This window comes from Magnolia sinica, chromosome 7 (assembly GCF_029962835.1).
Source record: "Magnolia sinica isolate HGM2019 chromosome 7, MsV1, whole genome shotgun sequence".
In the NCBI taxonomy this organism is placed as follows: Eukaryota; Viridiplantae; Streptophyta; class Magnoliopsida; order Magnoliales; family Magnoliaceae; genus Magnolia; species Magnolia sinica.
Window position 1 is genome coordinate 24,308,656 of NC_080579.1, and position 13,827 is coordinate 24,322,482.

At 38.5% G+C, this 13,827-nt stretch overlaps 1 protein-coding gene across 1 annotated transcript in view; it reads left to right on the plus strand.

The window, feature by feature from the left end:
• LOC131251230 (uncharacterized) overlaps window positions 1–13,827 on the plus strand; it is a 41,905-nt gene that overhangs the window by 27,784 nt on the left and 294 nt on the right. Inside the window, exons 3-5 of the mRNA XM_058251835.1 lie at window positions 9,421–9,529; window positions 9,616–9,777; window positions 10,857–11,030. Coding sequence (XP_058107818.1) covers window positions 9,421–9,529; window positions 9,616–9,777; window positions 10,857–11,030 — 445 coding nt within the window. The remainder of the gene's footprint in view (window positions 1–9,420; window positions 9,530–9,615; window positions 9,778–10,856; window positions 11,031–13,827) is intronic.

Consider the following 13,827-nt stretch of genomic DNA (forward strand, 5'->3'; position numbering starts at 1 on the left):
ATGCATGAGATGAGAACATGGATACTAAAAGAGGAGGTTGCTAATATTGATAGTTTAATGAAAGCATACAAAGCTTCCTGGAAAACTTATGGATGTTCAATCATGTCTGATGGTTGGACGGATGGAAAGAATAGAAGCATCATTAATTTTTTGATTAATTCTCCGATCGGAACAATGTTTTACAAGTCTATTGATGCTTCAGATTCAATAAAAGATGGGAATTTGTTATTCGAATATCTTGATGAAATTGTGGAAGAAATTGGGGAAGAAAATGTGGTCCAGGTTATCACGGATAACCATTCAAGCTATGTGAGTGCTGGGAAGAAGTTGATGGATAAGAGGAAAAGGATATATTGGACTCCGTGTGCTGCACATTGCATAGATCTGATGTTGGAGGATATTGGAAAAATGAAAATATATTCTGAAACGCTTGAAAAGGCAAGGACAGTGACGAAGTTTATTTATGGGCATGGAATTGTATTGAGCATGATGAGAAGCTTCACGAATAACCATGAGCTTCTACGGCCAGCAGTAACACGCTTTGCAACATCATACCTCACCCTTAGAAGTATTTACAAGCAAAAGAATGGTCTTATAGCCATGTTTGCATCGGAACAATGGTGCTCATGTTCATGGGCTAAAAAACCTGAAGGAATAAAGGTACGGGCTATTATAATGTTTGATCCGAAGTTTTGGCCTCATGTTGCTTTATGTGTTAAGAGCACCATGCCATTGGTAAGCGTTTTAAGAGAAGTAGATTCGGAAGAGAGGCCAGCAATGGGCTTCATTTATGAATTGATGGACTCAGCGAAGGAGAAAATTGCATTTAATTGCAATGATGTAAAAAAGAGATATGTTCCAATTTGGAACAAAATAGATGATAGATGGACTCCTCAGCTTCATCGTCCTCTACATGCTTTGAGGATTTAGCGAGTACTATCTGAATCCTCAAATACGGTACTCAGATAAGTTTTCTACACACCCTGAGATAAAAAAGGGGTTGTTTGAGTGCATGGATAGGATGATCCCCCGTGAAGAGCATGCTGATGCTGATATTCAGTTGGATGAATATGACAAGAGAAGAGGGGATTTTGGCTCTCGCCTTGCACTTGAAACCATGACAAAGCGTTCCCCAGGTAATTTATAATTTTATATTTTGATATTTTCATTGTTATGTAAATTATATTTTTATAATTGGTGAAAGTATTTAATTAATTTATAAATTACAACTAATTTATGTAGCTGATTGGTGGGAACGCTTTGGAGATAGAACTCCACAGCTTACGAAGTTTGCAGTACGAGTTTTAAGCCTCACATGCAGTGCTTCTGGCTGTGAGAGAAATTGGAGTACTTTTGAGCAGGTGACATTTGTACCATTCAATATTCTAAATTGGCTAATTTTTATTTACTAGCTTAGCAAGTCTTTGATAATTGACTGACATAGATCATCACATGATCAGATTCACACAAAGAAGAGAAATCGGCTAGAGCAACAAAAACTCAACTCTCTAGTTTATGTGATGTATAATATGAAATTGAGAGAAAGAAGCATGAAGAGAAGGGCGGCAATGGATCCAATATTGGTGGACCACATTGAATCAGATGATGAATGGATTGCTGAGAAAGAAGGCCTTGTTCTCCCAACTGATCCATCGTGGCTCGAAGATCAAAATATGGCCTTTGATATTAGTGCCATTACAACTATTCCGGAGTCTGATGATCCAGTTGACAGCAATGCACCATCAACATCTAATATTTCTGAAGGAGATTGCCCCCCACCTTCCTCAAGGAAAAGGAAGGCAACTACTTTAAGTAAGTGTTTATAGTTATAGACTAAGTTACATGAACATTTTTAACAAAGAAAGTAAAAGACCCATGAATCTCTTTTTTTTTTTTTTCTTTTTTTTTTTTTTAAATGTGTAGGTGGTCCCATGGGAAGATTTCTTACTCTTATAAGAGAGGAAGGAGATATAAGAACGAGTGTTCATGGTGTGGATGATGTACATGCAGATGTAGATGCTGATGCTGATGATGAAAGGCCTAGACCTGGTGACGAAGTGAATGAGGATGATGACAACGACGATGACCTATTAGATATAGATGACCTTTAGAGTTTAGACACTAGAGTCTAGAGACTAATTATTGAGAATTTGAGATGTTGATTTTGAGGAATATGACATTTGTACTGTACTTAATGCTCTTAACTTTGGGATTTTTATTTTGAAGAATGTGACATTTATATATTTTGCTCTTTTTTTTTTTATACTATTTAATATTTATCATATATATATAATATAATATATATATATATTTTAATTAAAAAATAGAAGTATCGTGTAGCTTACGCTACACGCTACGCTTTTTCGCTACACGCTACGGAGGGTTGAACGCTACGCAACACGCTACCGCTATTTAAAACACTGGTCCAGAATCTATGAAGGAAGAAGATTGGGATGAACTGGATCAAAGGGCAATTAATACAATTCAATTGTGCTTGGCCGATGAAGTCCTTTATAATGTCATAGATGAGACGACTACTGCAGGTTTATGAGCGAAGGAGAGTATTTACATGATGAAATCTCTCACTAATCGTCTATTTCGGTAGCAGTTTTATACTCTGAAAATGGCGAAAAGGGTTGGATCTATCTGAACATATTAATACGTTCACCAAACTGGTTTGCAAGTCGACAAGTGTTGAGGTGAAGATTGAGAAGGAAGACAAAGCTCTAATTTTGTTAACATCTCTTCCCAAGTCGTCTGAGTATCTGGTTGATACTCTTTGTTATGGTAGGGATACTTTGGACATTGAGATCGTTATCTTAGCCCTTCAGTCGAAGCAGTTGTGACAGCAGAACATCGGTGAAGGTACCTCTACGAATGTGTTGTTTTCTCGGGGAGGACTGTATGAGCAAGAGAAGGGAAAACCACGATCTAGATCCAAGTCAAAAGGCAAAGGAAAGTTGAAGTGTTGGAATTGTCAGATGATGTGACACTTAGAAAAGGACTTAATTTTCCAAAGCTCGAAAGAATGAGAAGTTAGATGATTCGTTGAAGGAAGATAATTCAATTGAATTTGGTGAAGGCTCAGATTGTTGTGATGTATTGTTTGTGACCAAGATAGAGAATTTCTATTAGGAATGGATCTTGGATACGGGGGCATTGTACTATGTGTCCTCATTGGAGTTGGTTTACCACATATAGTGAGTATAATGGTGGGATGGTTTGCTTGTAAAATGATTGGAATTGGTTTGGTTCACATCAGGATGTTTGATGGGGTGGAGCGTACTCTGGTAGATGTGAGGCATGTTCCGGACTTGAAGAAGAATATGATTTCTCTAGGAGCTCTAGATGTAATTGGTTGTAAATTCGCTGGTTATGATGGTGTCCTGAAGGTTTTAAAGGTTTTTTTTTTTATTATTAATTTTTTTTTACAGTAATGAAGGCATAACAGAGCGATAATCTTTATTGGTTTATTAGAAATACTATATCTGTAGAGCTGCAGCGTCTGTAGCAGATTCTATGTCAGCACGTTTGTGGCATGTGCGACTAGGCGGCATGAGCGAGCGGGGTATTGAAGGTACTTCTTGATTGTAAGTTTCTTAGTTTTAAAAGCTTTGATTTGGATGTATGTGAGTATTGCATATATGAGAAACAATCAAGGCTGCGTTTTAAAACCGAGAAACATGTTAGTAAAGGGTAGCTTGATTACGTGCATTCTGATGTGTGAGGGCTGTCGCCCGTTATTTATGGAGGATCGTCTTACTTTGTTACATTTATAGATGACTTGTCTAGGAAGATTTTGGTTTATATTTTGAAATATAAATCCGATGTGTTTGCCACTTTCAAGATAGGGAAAGCGATGGTTGAAAAACATACATGGCGGAAAGTGCTTGTTCTGAAGATAGATAACGTCGATGAATTTATTTCAAGCGAATTTGATTAGTATTGCAAGAATGCGGGAATAGTCACAACACAGTGAGGTATATGCCAGAGCAGAATGGTGTGGCAGAACATATGAACTAGACTCTTTTGGAAATGGTTCAGAGTATGTTGAGCAATTCTGGGTTGGGCAAAGAGCTTTAGGATGAAGCTATTTCTATAGCTTGTTATTTGGTGAGTAGGTCCCTCTCTACAGTTATTAGTTGTAAATTTTTTGAGGAAGTATGGAGTGTTAGGCAGTTGATTACTTGGGTTTGATGATTTTTTGTTGTAATGCTTATTCTCATGTACCGTCTGTTGAGAGAGATAAGCTAAACCAAAGAGCAAAAAAGTGCACCTTTGTTGGCTATGAATATGGGGTGAAAGGTTATAGGTTGTTAGACCGCGCTTCAAGGAAGATCATTATTAGCTGGGACGTCAAATTTGACGAGGGTTCCTTATTTCGGAAAGATGAGTTAAAGGAAACGGAAAAGTCAGTTGCTGATATGGAATTAGATAAGGGTGAGACACTTGAGGAACTTAAGTCGCAGGTTCAGGTATAGGAAGAGGTGGGGCTGCCACTTGTCAGGAGAAATCCACCGAGGGATTGCAGGTAACTGTTGAGATACATGAATGACTCTAATGTTGCATTTGCTCTCATTACAGATGAGGGAGATTCATCTACTTTTCAGGAAGCTTTAGAAGATAAAGATGTATAAAAGTAGATGGTAGCTATGCATGAAGAGATGAATTCTTTGTATAAAAATCAAACGTGGGAGCTAGTTGAGCTGTCTGTTGGGAGGAAGACGATCGAGTGCAAGTGGATATTCCGGAAGAAACTGGTTAGATACAAGGCCAGATTGGTAGTGAATGGATATGCTTAGAAGGAAGGTGTCGACTTCAGTGATATTTTCGCACTAGTGATAAAGTAAGTATCTATTAGATTTGTATTGACTCTGGTTGCCTAATTCAATCTAGAATTGGGACAATTGGATGTTAAAACTGCGTTTCTACATGGGAAATTAGAAGAACAAATTTACATGAAGCAACTAGAACGGTTCGAGGTGCAGGGAAAGAATGATCTTGTTTGCAGGTTGAAGAGGTCGTTGTATGGCCTGAAACAGTCGCCTAAGTAATGGTATAAGAAGTTTGATTCTTTCGTGTTGAGCCAGAGTTTTATGTTAAGTCAGAGTTTTATTATAAGTGAATTTGATCATCGTGTTTATTTTAGAGCATTGAGTGGCAGAGAATTCATCATTCTAGTATTATATGTTGATGATATGCTTATTGCCAAGCATAACATGTCTGAAATCAACATGTTGAAGGCTCAGTTATTCAGGACGTTTGAAATGAAAGATCTGGCGGTTGCAAAGAGGATTATTGACATTAATATACACAGCCAGAGAGAGGAGTAGGCTATGGTTGTCTCAAGAGGAGTATCTTGAGAAGGCTCTAGTCAAGTTTGGACTGAAAAAGGTGAAACTGGTTAGCACTTCCTACGCTGCTTACTTTTGGCTTTATTCGGAATTATGTCCTACGTTAAATGAAGAAAACCGGTATATGTCTTGTGTGCTCTATTCGAGTGCAGTTGTTAGTCTTATGTATGTTATGGTTTGTACGAGACTGAATATTTCATATGTAGTTGGTGTTGTGAGCAGATACATGTCAAACCCCGGCAAGCAACATTGAGAAGAGGTGAAATGGTTACTTTGGTATATACAAGGTACGACGGATTGCATCTTGTGTTTTAGAGATTAAGAGGAGAGACTCCTAAGCTATGTTAATTTGGATTATGCGGGGAATGTGGATAATAGAATATCTACTTTCGGTTACTCGTTTATGCTAGCGGGTGGAGATATCAGTTGGATGTCTAAGCTTCAGTCTGTGGTTGCACTTTTCACTACCGAAGCTGAATATATTGTAGTGACAGAGGCATTCAAGGAAGCTGTTTGGTTGAAAAGGGATGATGAATGAGTTGGGGCTTTAGCAAAAAGCTGTGCTTGTGTATCGTGACAGTGAAGCGTGATTAATTTGGCGAAGAACTCGATATATCAATCCTGGACTAAGCACATTGATGTTCATCATCGCTTTATCTGGCGGATGCTAGAAGAAGGAGATATTACCCTTGAGAAGATTCATACTTGTGAGAATCCAACGGACATGCTTACGAAGGTTGTTCTTGCAGAGAAGTTCAAGTTTTGCTCGACATCTTTGGGTTTGGCAAGAAAGGAATAGAGATGGAGTGTACACGAAGTGATGATGGTGATGCTTAGAAGAAGATTGGCAAGGCAAAGAAGTGATTTTGCTATCAAGGTGGAGATTGTTAAAATTGTGACACTAAAATCACTATGGGTTTATTCACTTTTATGAGCCCATGTGACCCATGTTTCACATGCTAACAAGGCACTAGTGTTAGTAGACCATTGGAGGGGTATTTTTGACATTTTCCTCTTGAAATGGTGGCTTTTAGGGTAAGATATGTCAGGGTTAAGAGAGTTACGATTTTGGGTTTGTTTTTGGTGTTTTGAGAGCCTCAAAGAGGAGAAAGCTAGGGTTTTTTGCCGTAAGTTCTCTCCATCCCTATACTCTTTTGTGAATAGTAGATTGATCGTTGTTTTGTGCATGGTTTATCCCTGCAAGGGTTTTTCATGTAAAAATCATGTGTTCTCTGTGGGGTTGGTTGGATTTTCGTTTTCTCTTGTTTGTTTCAATCTAGGCTTCCGCAGGGCCGATTCTACAACATTGTCTGTTTCTCCATTATCTAGTCTATTTGGTTACCATTGATACCTGAAAACTATTAGTGATGTTCCCCTTGTTCCATTTTGCCTGCCTTCACCGCCATTCACCTCTTCCAGTCTTGCCGAGTTGTTCTGATGCTCCCTTTGCTGGCTGGAAGGCTCTTCCTCTGTAACATTGATTGCATATCGTTGGCCCTACATGATTATCAGAAACGAAAGATCTGACGCCAAATCTCCATCTGTTAGCACTTAACCTTTCCCACCTCAATCTCATCGATGCAGAATTAGCAGCCCACATATGCTGCGGATGGTTACATTGATAAATAAATACATTCGTAAAGAAAAAAAGCCAGAAAGAATTGCATTGGTTTCAGGCTGGTTCATGTAAATCTCTGTAGTATGAAGATCTTTGTAATTCTGCCAGTCGTTTAGAGCTCTTAGGTTAGCAATACTGGATGAACATAATAATTCAGGTGATCTTGTCCATTGAGCACTCTTTTCCATAGTCTCATTCGGTAGTTTTTCTGTAACAAATGCTTACTGATCAAATTGGGAAATATATTACAATACAACCCAGTTTGGAAAGTGCGCAAATACTTTTTTATTTTTTATTTTTGTTGAGTATCAATTTTTCATTGAAAAAGGAAGAAAGAGACATCATTCTAAATTCTAACCAAATCAGAGATAAAAACTCCCTTAAATCTTTTTGATTTTCAGCATCACTTGATAAAGAGAGATTTAGATTTTCTATTGGTCGGGGATGTCTGTCTTTGAACATCCTTCTGTTTTTTCCTTGCATGTGCCACAGAAGATAGCATGAAGGAGATTCTCCAGAACATTGTGCCAAATGGTTTGAAGGGGCTAACACCCTAACTCTTAAAAGGATTCTCCACACACCTGGACATTACCCAGTATATTTTAAGAGATTGAAGAATGTATGCCAAATTCAATGAGTGGTCTTACAAGGGAAGAAAACATTGTCAACTGTCTCTTGGGAAGGATCATTTTGTATAGGGTTGCCCGTTAAGGTACGATGGTAGAGGTCCTGGATGTGTTAAGCCAGGGTTCTTGCAAGTACTGGGCTATATGTATTCTTTGCAACGTCTTCTTCTTCTTCTTCTTCTTCAATGACAATGTCTTCTTCAATTGGAAGTGCAAATATGTATTGTGACTATTTAAACGACACCAACATGCATTTTCAGTAAGGCATTTGTTTGGAAAGTCCAGGAATGAAATTCTGCATTGAGTGGAATTGATGAAGTCTTTCAAACCAGCTCGAGAGGTCAATGCTGCAAACATCCATTGAGCACAATGGTTATTTCAGACAATGACCATTCTGCTCAATGCAATATGGTAACTTCCAGAATATAGCATCCTTTGCCAAAAAAAGAAAGAAGAGTGACTTCCAGATGCATCCTAGATCAGTTATGTCAAGTGTGGAGCTTATGAGCGGAGTTGTGGTAGATGTAAATATGGTTGGTTGCACAAAGCATGAAGCGAAGTGGCAACAGATTTGGGCACGGGAGCAGGGAAGCGTTTCTTTTCGAAATGTAAACAAGTATGCGATTTGTAGCAGGGGGAGCACCTACCTAGAAGGATCTTGCAACTAAGGATGTAAAAAACAAAGGGCTTCACAACCAGCATAAGGTGACATGGTTCAGATATACCCTCGTCCATCTGTCTAACATTTGAGAGGGTTCACACAAGCTGGATTCAGTGTCCAAAAATATGTCATTTATCACTATTTGCATGCCATTTGATGTTTAATGGTCATCAATAAAGTATAATTAGAGTTTAATTTTTTTGGAGAAGTAAACTTTCACTTGATTGCTTGTGTATCACGAATAATGGAATAGATGTTGCTCCATTTTTATGGGATATTGAATTTGTTGTCTCCGAAATATGATGCAGATGTCATGGTTGTCGCCATTGAACATTTTTACTTGGGTGCTGGTTTGTGTTTGTTCGGTTGTGGGCATGGTAGAAGGTGGGGGTGAAAAGTAAGAAAAGTAGCAGTTTTCAAATCCTTTTGGAAAGCTGACCCTTAAATCATGGAAAGAAAAATGCACCCATGTAATCAATCCTATTACTAACTATGCTTCTCTCATTGCAAAATTTGGGAAGCTATGTGGATCTATGCCCAAAGCTTGCAAAGCCCCATGCACCATCTATGCTAGATGTCTGAACTGGTACCTGTTCCCTCTTTAAAGGGTACTTCCTGGGCTCAGCCCCACTTATATGCTGGTCCAAGACCTGCCTGAACCATTATGTAATCCTCTAGAAAAGAAGCCGATGTGCACCTCTCTTTGTTCTTACTTCGGCTGCATATGCCAACCTATCATGAGTATAGGATATCCGAGCTATACATCAGGTTGGCCTTAGATTGCTGCCAATTTTCAAAAACTTGGCTATTCATCACATTCAACATGCACGTGTTGCCCATGTGATATGTTGCCCAGCATGATATTTGAATTTCCTATAGCTTCTATTCTAGGACATGTTCATTAATTCGGGATTCTTTTGTATTTTAGAACCCAAAAGTCTTAGTGGTATCTCTGCTTCATGCTTTAATAACCCAAAGCTGAATTTATTCGGAAAAGAATTGAAGATATAGTAAATTCGTTGTTTTCTTTCTTCAACTGGCAAACTAAGCAAAATTTTCAGACTTGATTTTTTTTTTTTTTTTGTTTCTTTATTGGTGAGATTTCTTTCCTGAGAGAAAGTGTGAAGCTTTTCCTGAAGGCATTCTTCATTTTAATTGCAGATATGTGAATGACGGGAGACCCTTTTGGCAATTTATAGTTAGGTCTTCCACTGGCTGTTCAGATTCTCAGTACTTTGAAGAACTCTACCAATATTATACGACTGACAAGGTTGTTAATTCCATGGAAAATTTCTTGATGTGTGCATTGATGATTGTTACCATTATTTACTCAAATTTATTGAATTATATTTGTAGGCCTGGCGCCTTTGTGATCCGGATGCGGAGGGAGTCTTTAAGGCACTTAGAAAAGCTGGTGTAAAATTGGCTGTTGTGTCCAATTTCGATACGCGGTTACGGCCTGTTTTGCAGGCTCTGAAGTGTGATCATTGGTTTGATGCAGTGGCAGTGTCTGCTGAGGTGAGTAAAAGATAAGATGCTATAAGCTTTTGTCTTTCATTTCAGATTCTTTAGTATGCAGTTGTTTTAAAATTCCTTCATTTTTTGCTTGAATTTCTGGTTCATTGTCAAAATGATTAATTACAAGGAATTGGTAGTTTGTGCTAATTATTATTTATTTTGGACATGCTCTCAGTATTTCTTGTTTAGTCAGGCACAGGTTGTCTACCTGTGGTCATGGTTGAAACTGGAAAGGAGAGGTGCACATGTATAGAAACGACCTTAAAATCACCTCCAATTGGATATTCATAGCCGTCTGATTCAAGGCCTTCAAAATGAACAGCCAGAGCCTTTTACTTCCCACTTCTCATTCCCTTAATTGGATGGCTTTGATTATCTAATCATGATGATCTTGGACCATGTGCAATCCCGTGGAGTCCTAGCAATCGGTACTTGGTGATCGTGGGTGCGACCAATTTGCCTGCACTATAATTTGTAGTGGATCATTGCTCCTCATATTGGACTTTCCAAACATTGTTTGATAGAAATGCTTGCATATCTAGTGGACCTCTCTGCACATGATCACACATGCCAAACTGGTACTCTGACATCCAAGCTGTGTCAAGAGTGCGAAACTAGCCAGTCTATTTGTCAGTTTCAATTTGGAGAGCTGGTGGCAGTTGTTTTTTTAAAACTGTCTGTTGCTTTTATACATTTGATCCATTTGATATAGGAGTGGTTTGATTTTTTGACTAGTTAATGTGAATGGTGGGCCACCTGATGCACCACTTGGATGTAACAATCAAACACATTATGGTGCTATGTTGGAATGTATGGATGCGTGGGTGCTGTGGGATAGCTAACCTCGGACTTGTACACAAACGCATGTAATATATGCAATGCACACTTATTAGTATAAAGACAATGGAAAAGTGAAGACATGCAACGATAACTTTTTTGTGCACTTGCTATTGAATTTAATGACATATACTGCCTATGTTTCTTGCAATTTCAATTTGATTTTGTTTTGCTTGCCAATTCCATTTTACTAGATATCATCCAACAGCTTTGTCCAATGCTACGGATTATTTTGGCAACAGGTAGAAGCAGAGAAGCCAAACCCTACAATATTTATAAAAGCTTGTGAATTATTGGGTGTAAAACCTGAGGATGCAGTGCATGTAGGCGACGACCGCAGGAACGATGTATGGGGTGCCAGAGATGCAGGGTGTGATGCCTGGCTTTGGGGAAGCGATGTTTATTCTTTCAAGGAGGTATGTACGTGCGTTCTTCTAGGAATAGATTATCCTTACCTAATGGGCTTGACTTGTTATAATATCTTTTCTGGTTTGATGGAGAAACAAAAAAAAAATTGTTATACATGTTCGTGAATGCTACATAGGTACGAATTGTGTTAGTGTCAGACATGTAGTCATGTATAAATTAGTTTTGGCAAGCTCATGCACCTCTGCACATGACAACATGTGCCAACCTGGCAGATGGTTAGGGCAGCTTAGCTATGCAACAAGTGTGCCCCATCGCATAGATAAATGGCTTGTCTGCTTGTCAGGACCAGACATGTAAACTGAATGTTAATGTTTTTTGTGTCTCTTATTATTATTATTATTATTATTATTATTGTATTTACTACTACTACTACTGCTACTGCTGCTGTTATTGTTATAAACTTGTTGATTGTAATCAACCCATGTGCTAGACAATTAGATAGCACTTGATTGTAGTCAACCTATGTGGGAGTTTTGTGCTCTCACTGCCTGTCCGAATCCCGGATAGACGGTGTTTGTTCAGGTTGGCAGCCAGGGTCAAACCTATGCCATAACTTCCCTCATGATAGAGGAGTTTTGTGCTGCTGTTATTGTTATTGTTGTTATTATTGTTCTCATTGTTGTTATCATCATCAACTTGTTAACTGTAATCAACATATGTACTAGACTATTAGATAGCTCTTGCTTGTAATCAACCTATGTAATAATCTATTACATTGTGCCTGTGGGAGTTTTCTGCTCTCATTGCCAGTCCCAAGCCCGGATAAAGGAGGGTGTTTGGCCATGTATTGTTATCTTTGAAGAGCTAAAAATGTCTTATTTTTTGGAGAAGTCGCTGAATTTTATTAAAAGGGAGGAAATGCATCCTCATAAAGAATTGCAAACAAAACTAGAAGTGCTTGTTTGGAGATGGCTGCTCGGTATGAAGAAGCTTGAACAACATTGCATTTCCTGTGCCTTTTCTTCCAAGAGATTCCAGCAACACAAATGTCCATGCCACCTGACCCCCACCGTTTTGATGCACTCTTAGCACAAGCTTCCTCTTCTATGACAATGGTGCCTAATTTGCAGAACAATGTACTGGGGAGGTCTATTTGAATACCCAAGTATTTGACCAGAATTTTATCTGAGTCTCGTTGCTGGGGGTGACAAAACTTAACCTGATTTGCCAACCCAACCCAGACCTAACTTGAAAAGTTGGGGTTTGGTTTGACCCATTTGCCATATGAGTTGGTTTTGGGTCGACCCATTTCCATATTGGTCAGGTATGGGTTGCATTTTGTTAACTCGAAATTAAATAGGTTGTATTTGGGTTTGCTTGGACTAACTTGGTGGGTCATGAAATAGTTCATCCCTTGCCTCCTCGTTGTATGTGTATGATAGATTATAATATAATATAAGTTTAAAGAACTATACATGTAAGTATTATGGTTGTAATTGGTTATAACAAGAGCTATTAATTAAGAGTTCTAAATATGTTGTTAATAATTTATATATTTCTACAAAATGACCATATTTTTATTAAATTTTTTTTTTTTCATATTTTTTTTATTCAAAAGAGTCAAGTGGGTTTATTTGGGTTGACCCATTTATAGATGGGTAGGGTTGGGGTTGAGATTTTCAACTCATTTAATAAATGGGTTGGGTTTGGGTTAGACCCAGCCTCATTATGGCTGGAGCCTAACCTGACCCGAACACAACCCAACCTTACCCATTGCCACCTCTATTCACTGATGATGAAGAAGGAGACTCCTTTCTTGAATTCATCGACCAGTCTAACTATTGCTTTCCAAACCAGTGATGCATTACACCAATATGATTCTTTATGAACCATCCCCCTTGGCCCTTCCTTATATTTTGATGCTATCACCCTTTTTCTAAGGCTCCCCTCCTTTGATCCCAATCTCAACACCCATTTACCTAAGGGGCCATATTTCGGTACCTCCCTCCTTGGTTGGTTTGCAAACATCACCCCACTTCATGAGATGGAAATTTCAATTCCCCCCCCCCCCCCTCCCCAGCAGATCCCCCTACCAAATGCTTCTTGAGCTTGTGAAGAATCCTTTGGGGGATCTCTTAACTAGCATTGAGAACTTGGCTGATCGAACACATTCTTGCATCCATTTTGGGCGACAACCTGGCCTATCAAGCATATTGTCCATGAATGCCCAGTCCATGTGGTTGTAGGCTTTTTTTACATTGGGTTTGCAAATCACTCTTTTTTCTTTTCCTTAGAATTGATATATTCATGAGCAATCAATGCCCTGTTGAGAATTTTAGGTACAATTCATGGTCGTGATAGTTGCAGGAAGGTGAAACATCCATTCATTTTCTTGAATGTTTGGATCGTGTTGCGATATTTCTCTCCCCTCAGCCTCCCTAATATATTTATATTTCTCTTATTTTGTCGGGAATGACCACGTTCACCAAACTAACCTTGAATGCCATAAGCAAGAACTCTAATCATACGTTCAATTTTATTTTGATCCATGATGCCCAGATACGGCATGAATATTTCATTAGTTCAGGTTTCACCCTTCATGTTGAAGCGTCAAACCCCGATATGATATGGATTGATTGTGGTGTGAATGGTGGTTGGCTGTATTCCATGCTTAATGCACTTGGTGTATGAGGTAGTGTGGTTATGGAACACATGTCAAGCGGTTATGGCTCATTGGGAAACTAATTTTTCATGCTTAATTGTTATCTTCTATATTTGGATACTTTTTTTTTTCTGATACTCAATTAATATTTAGGTGTATTGATATTTTTTATTTTTCAGACT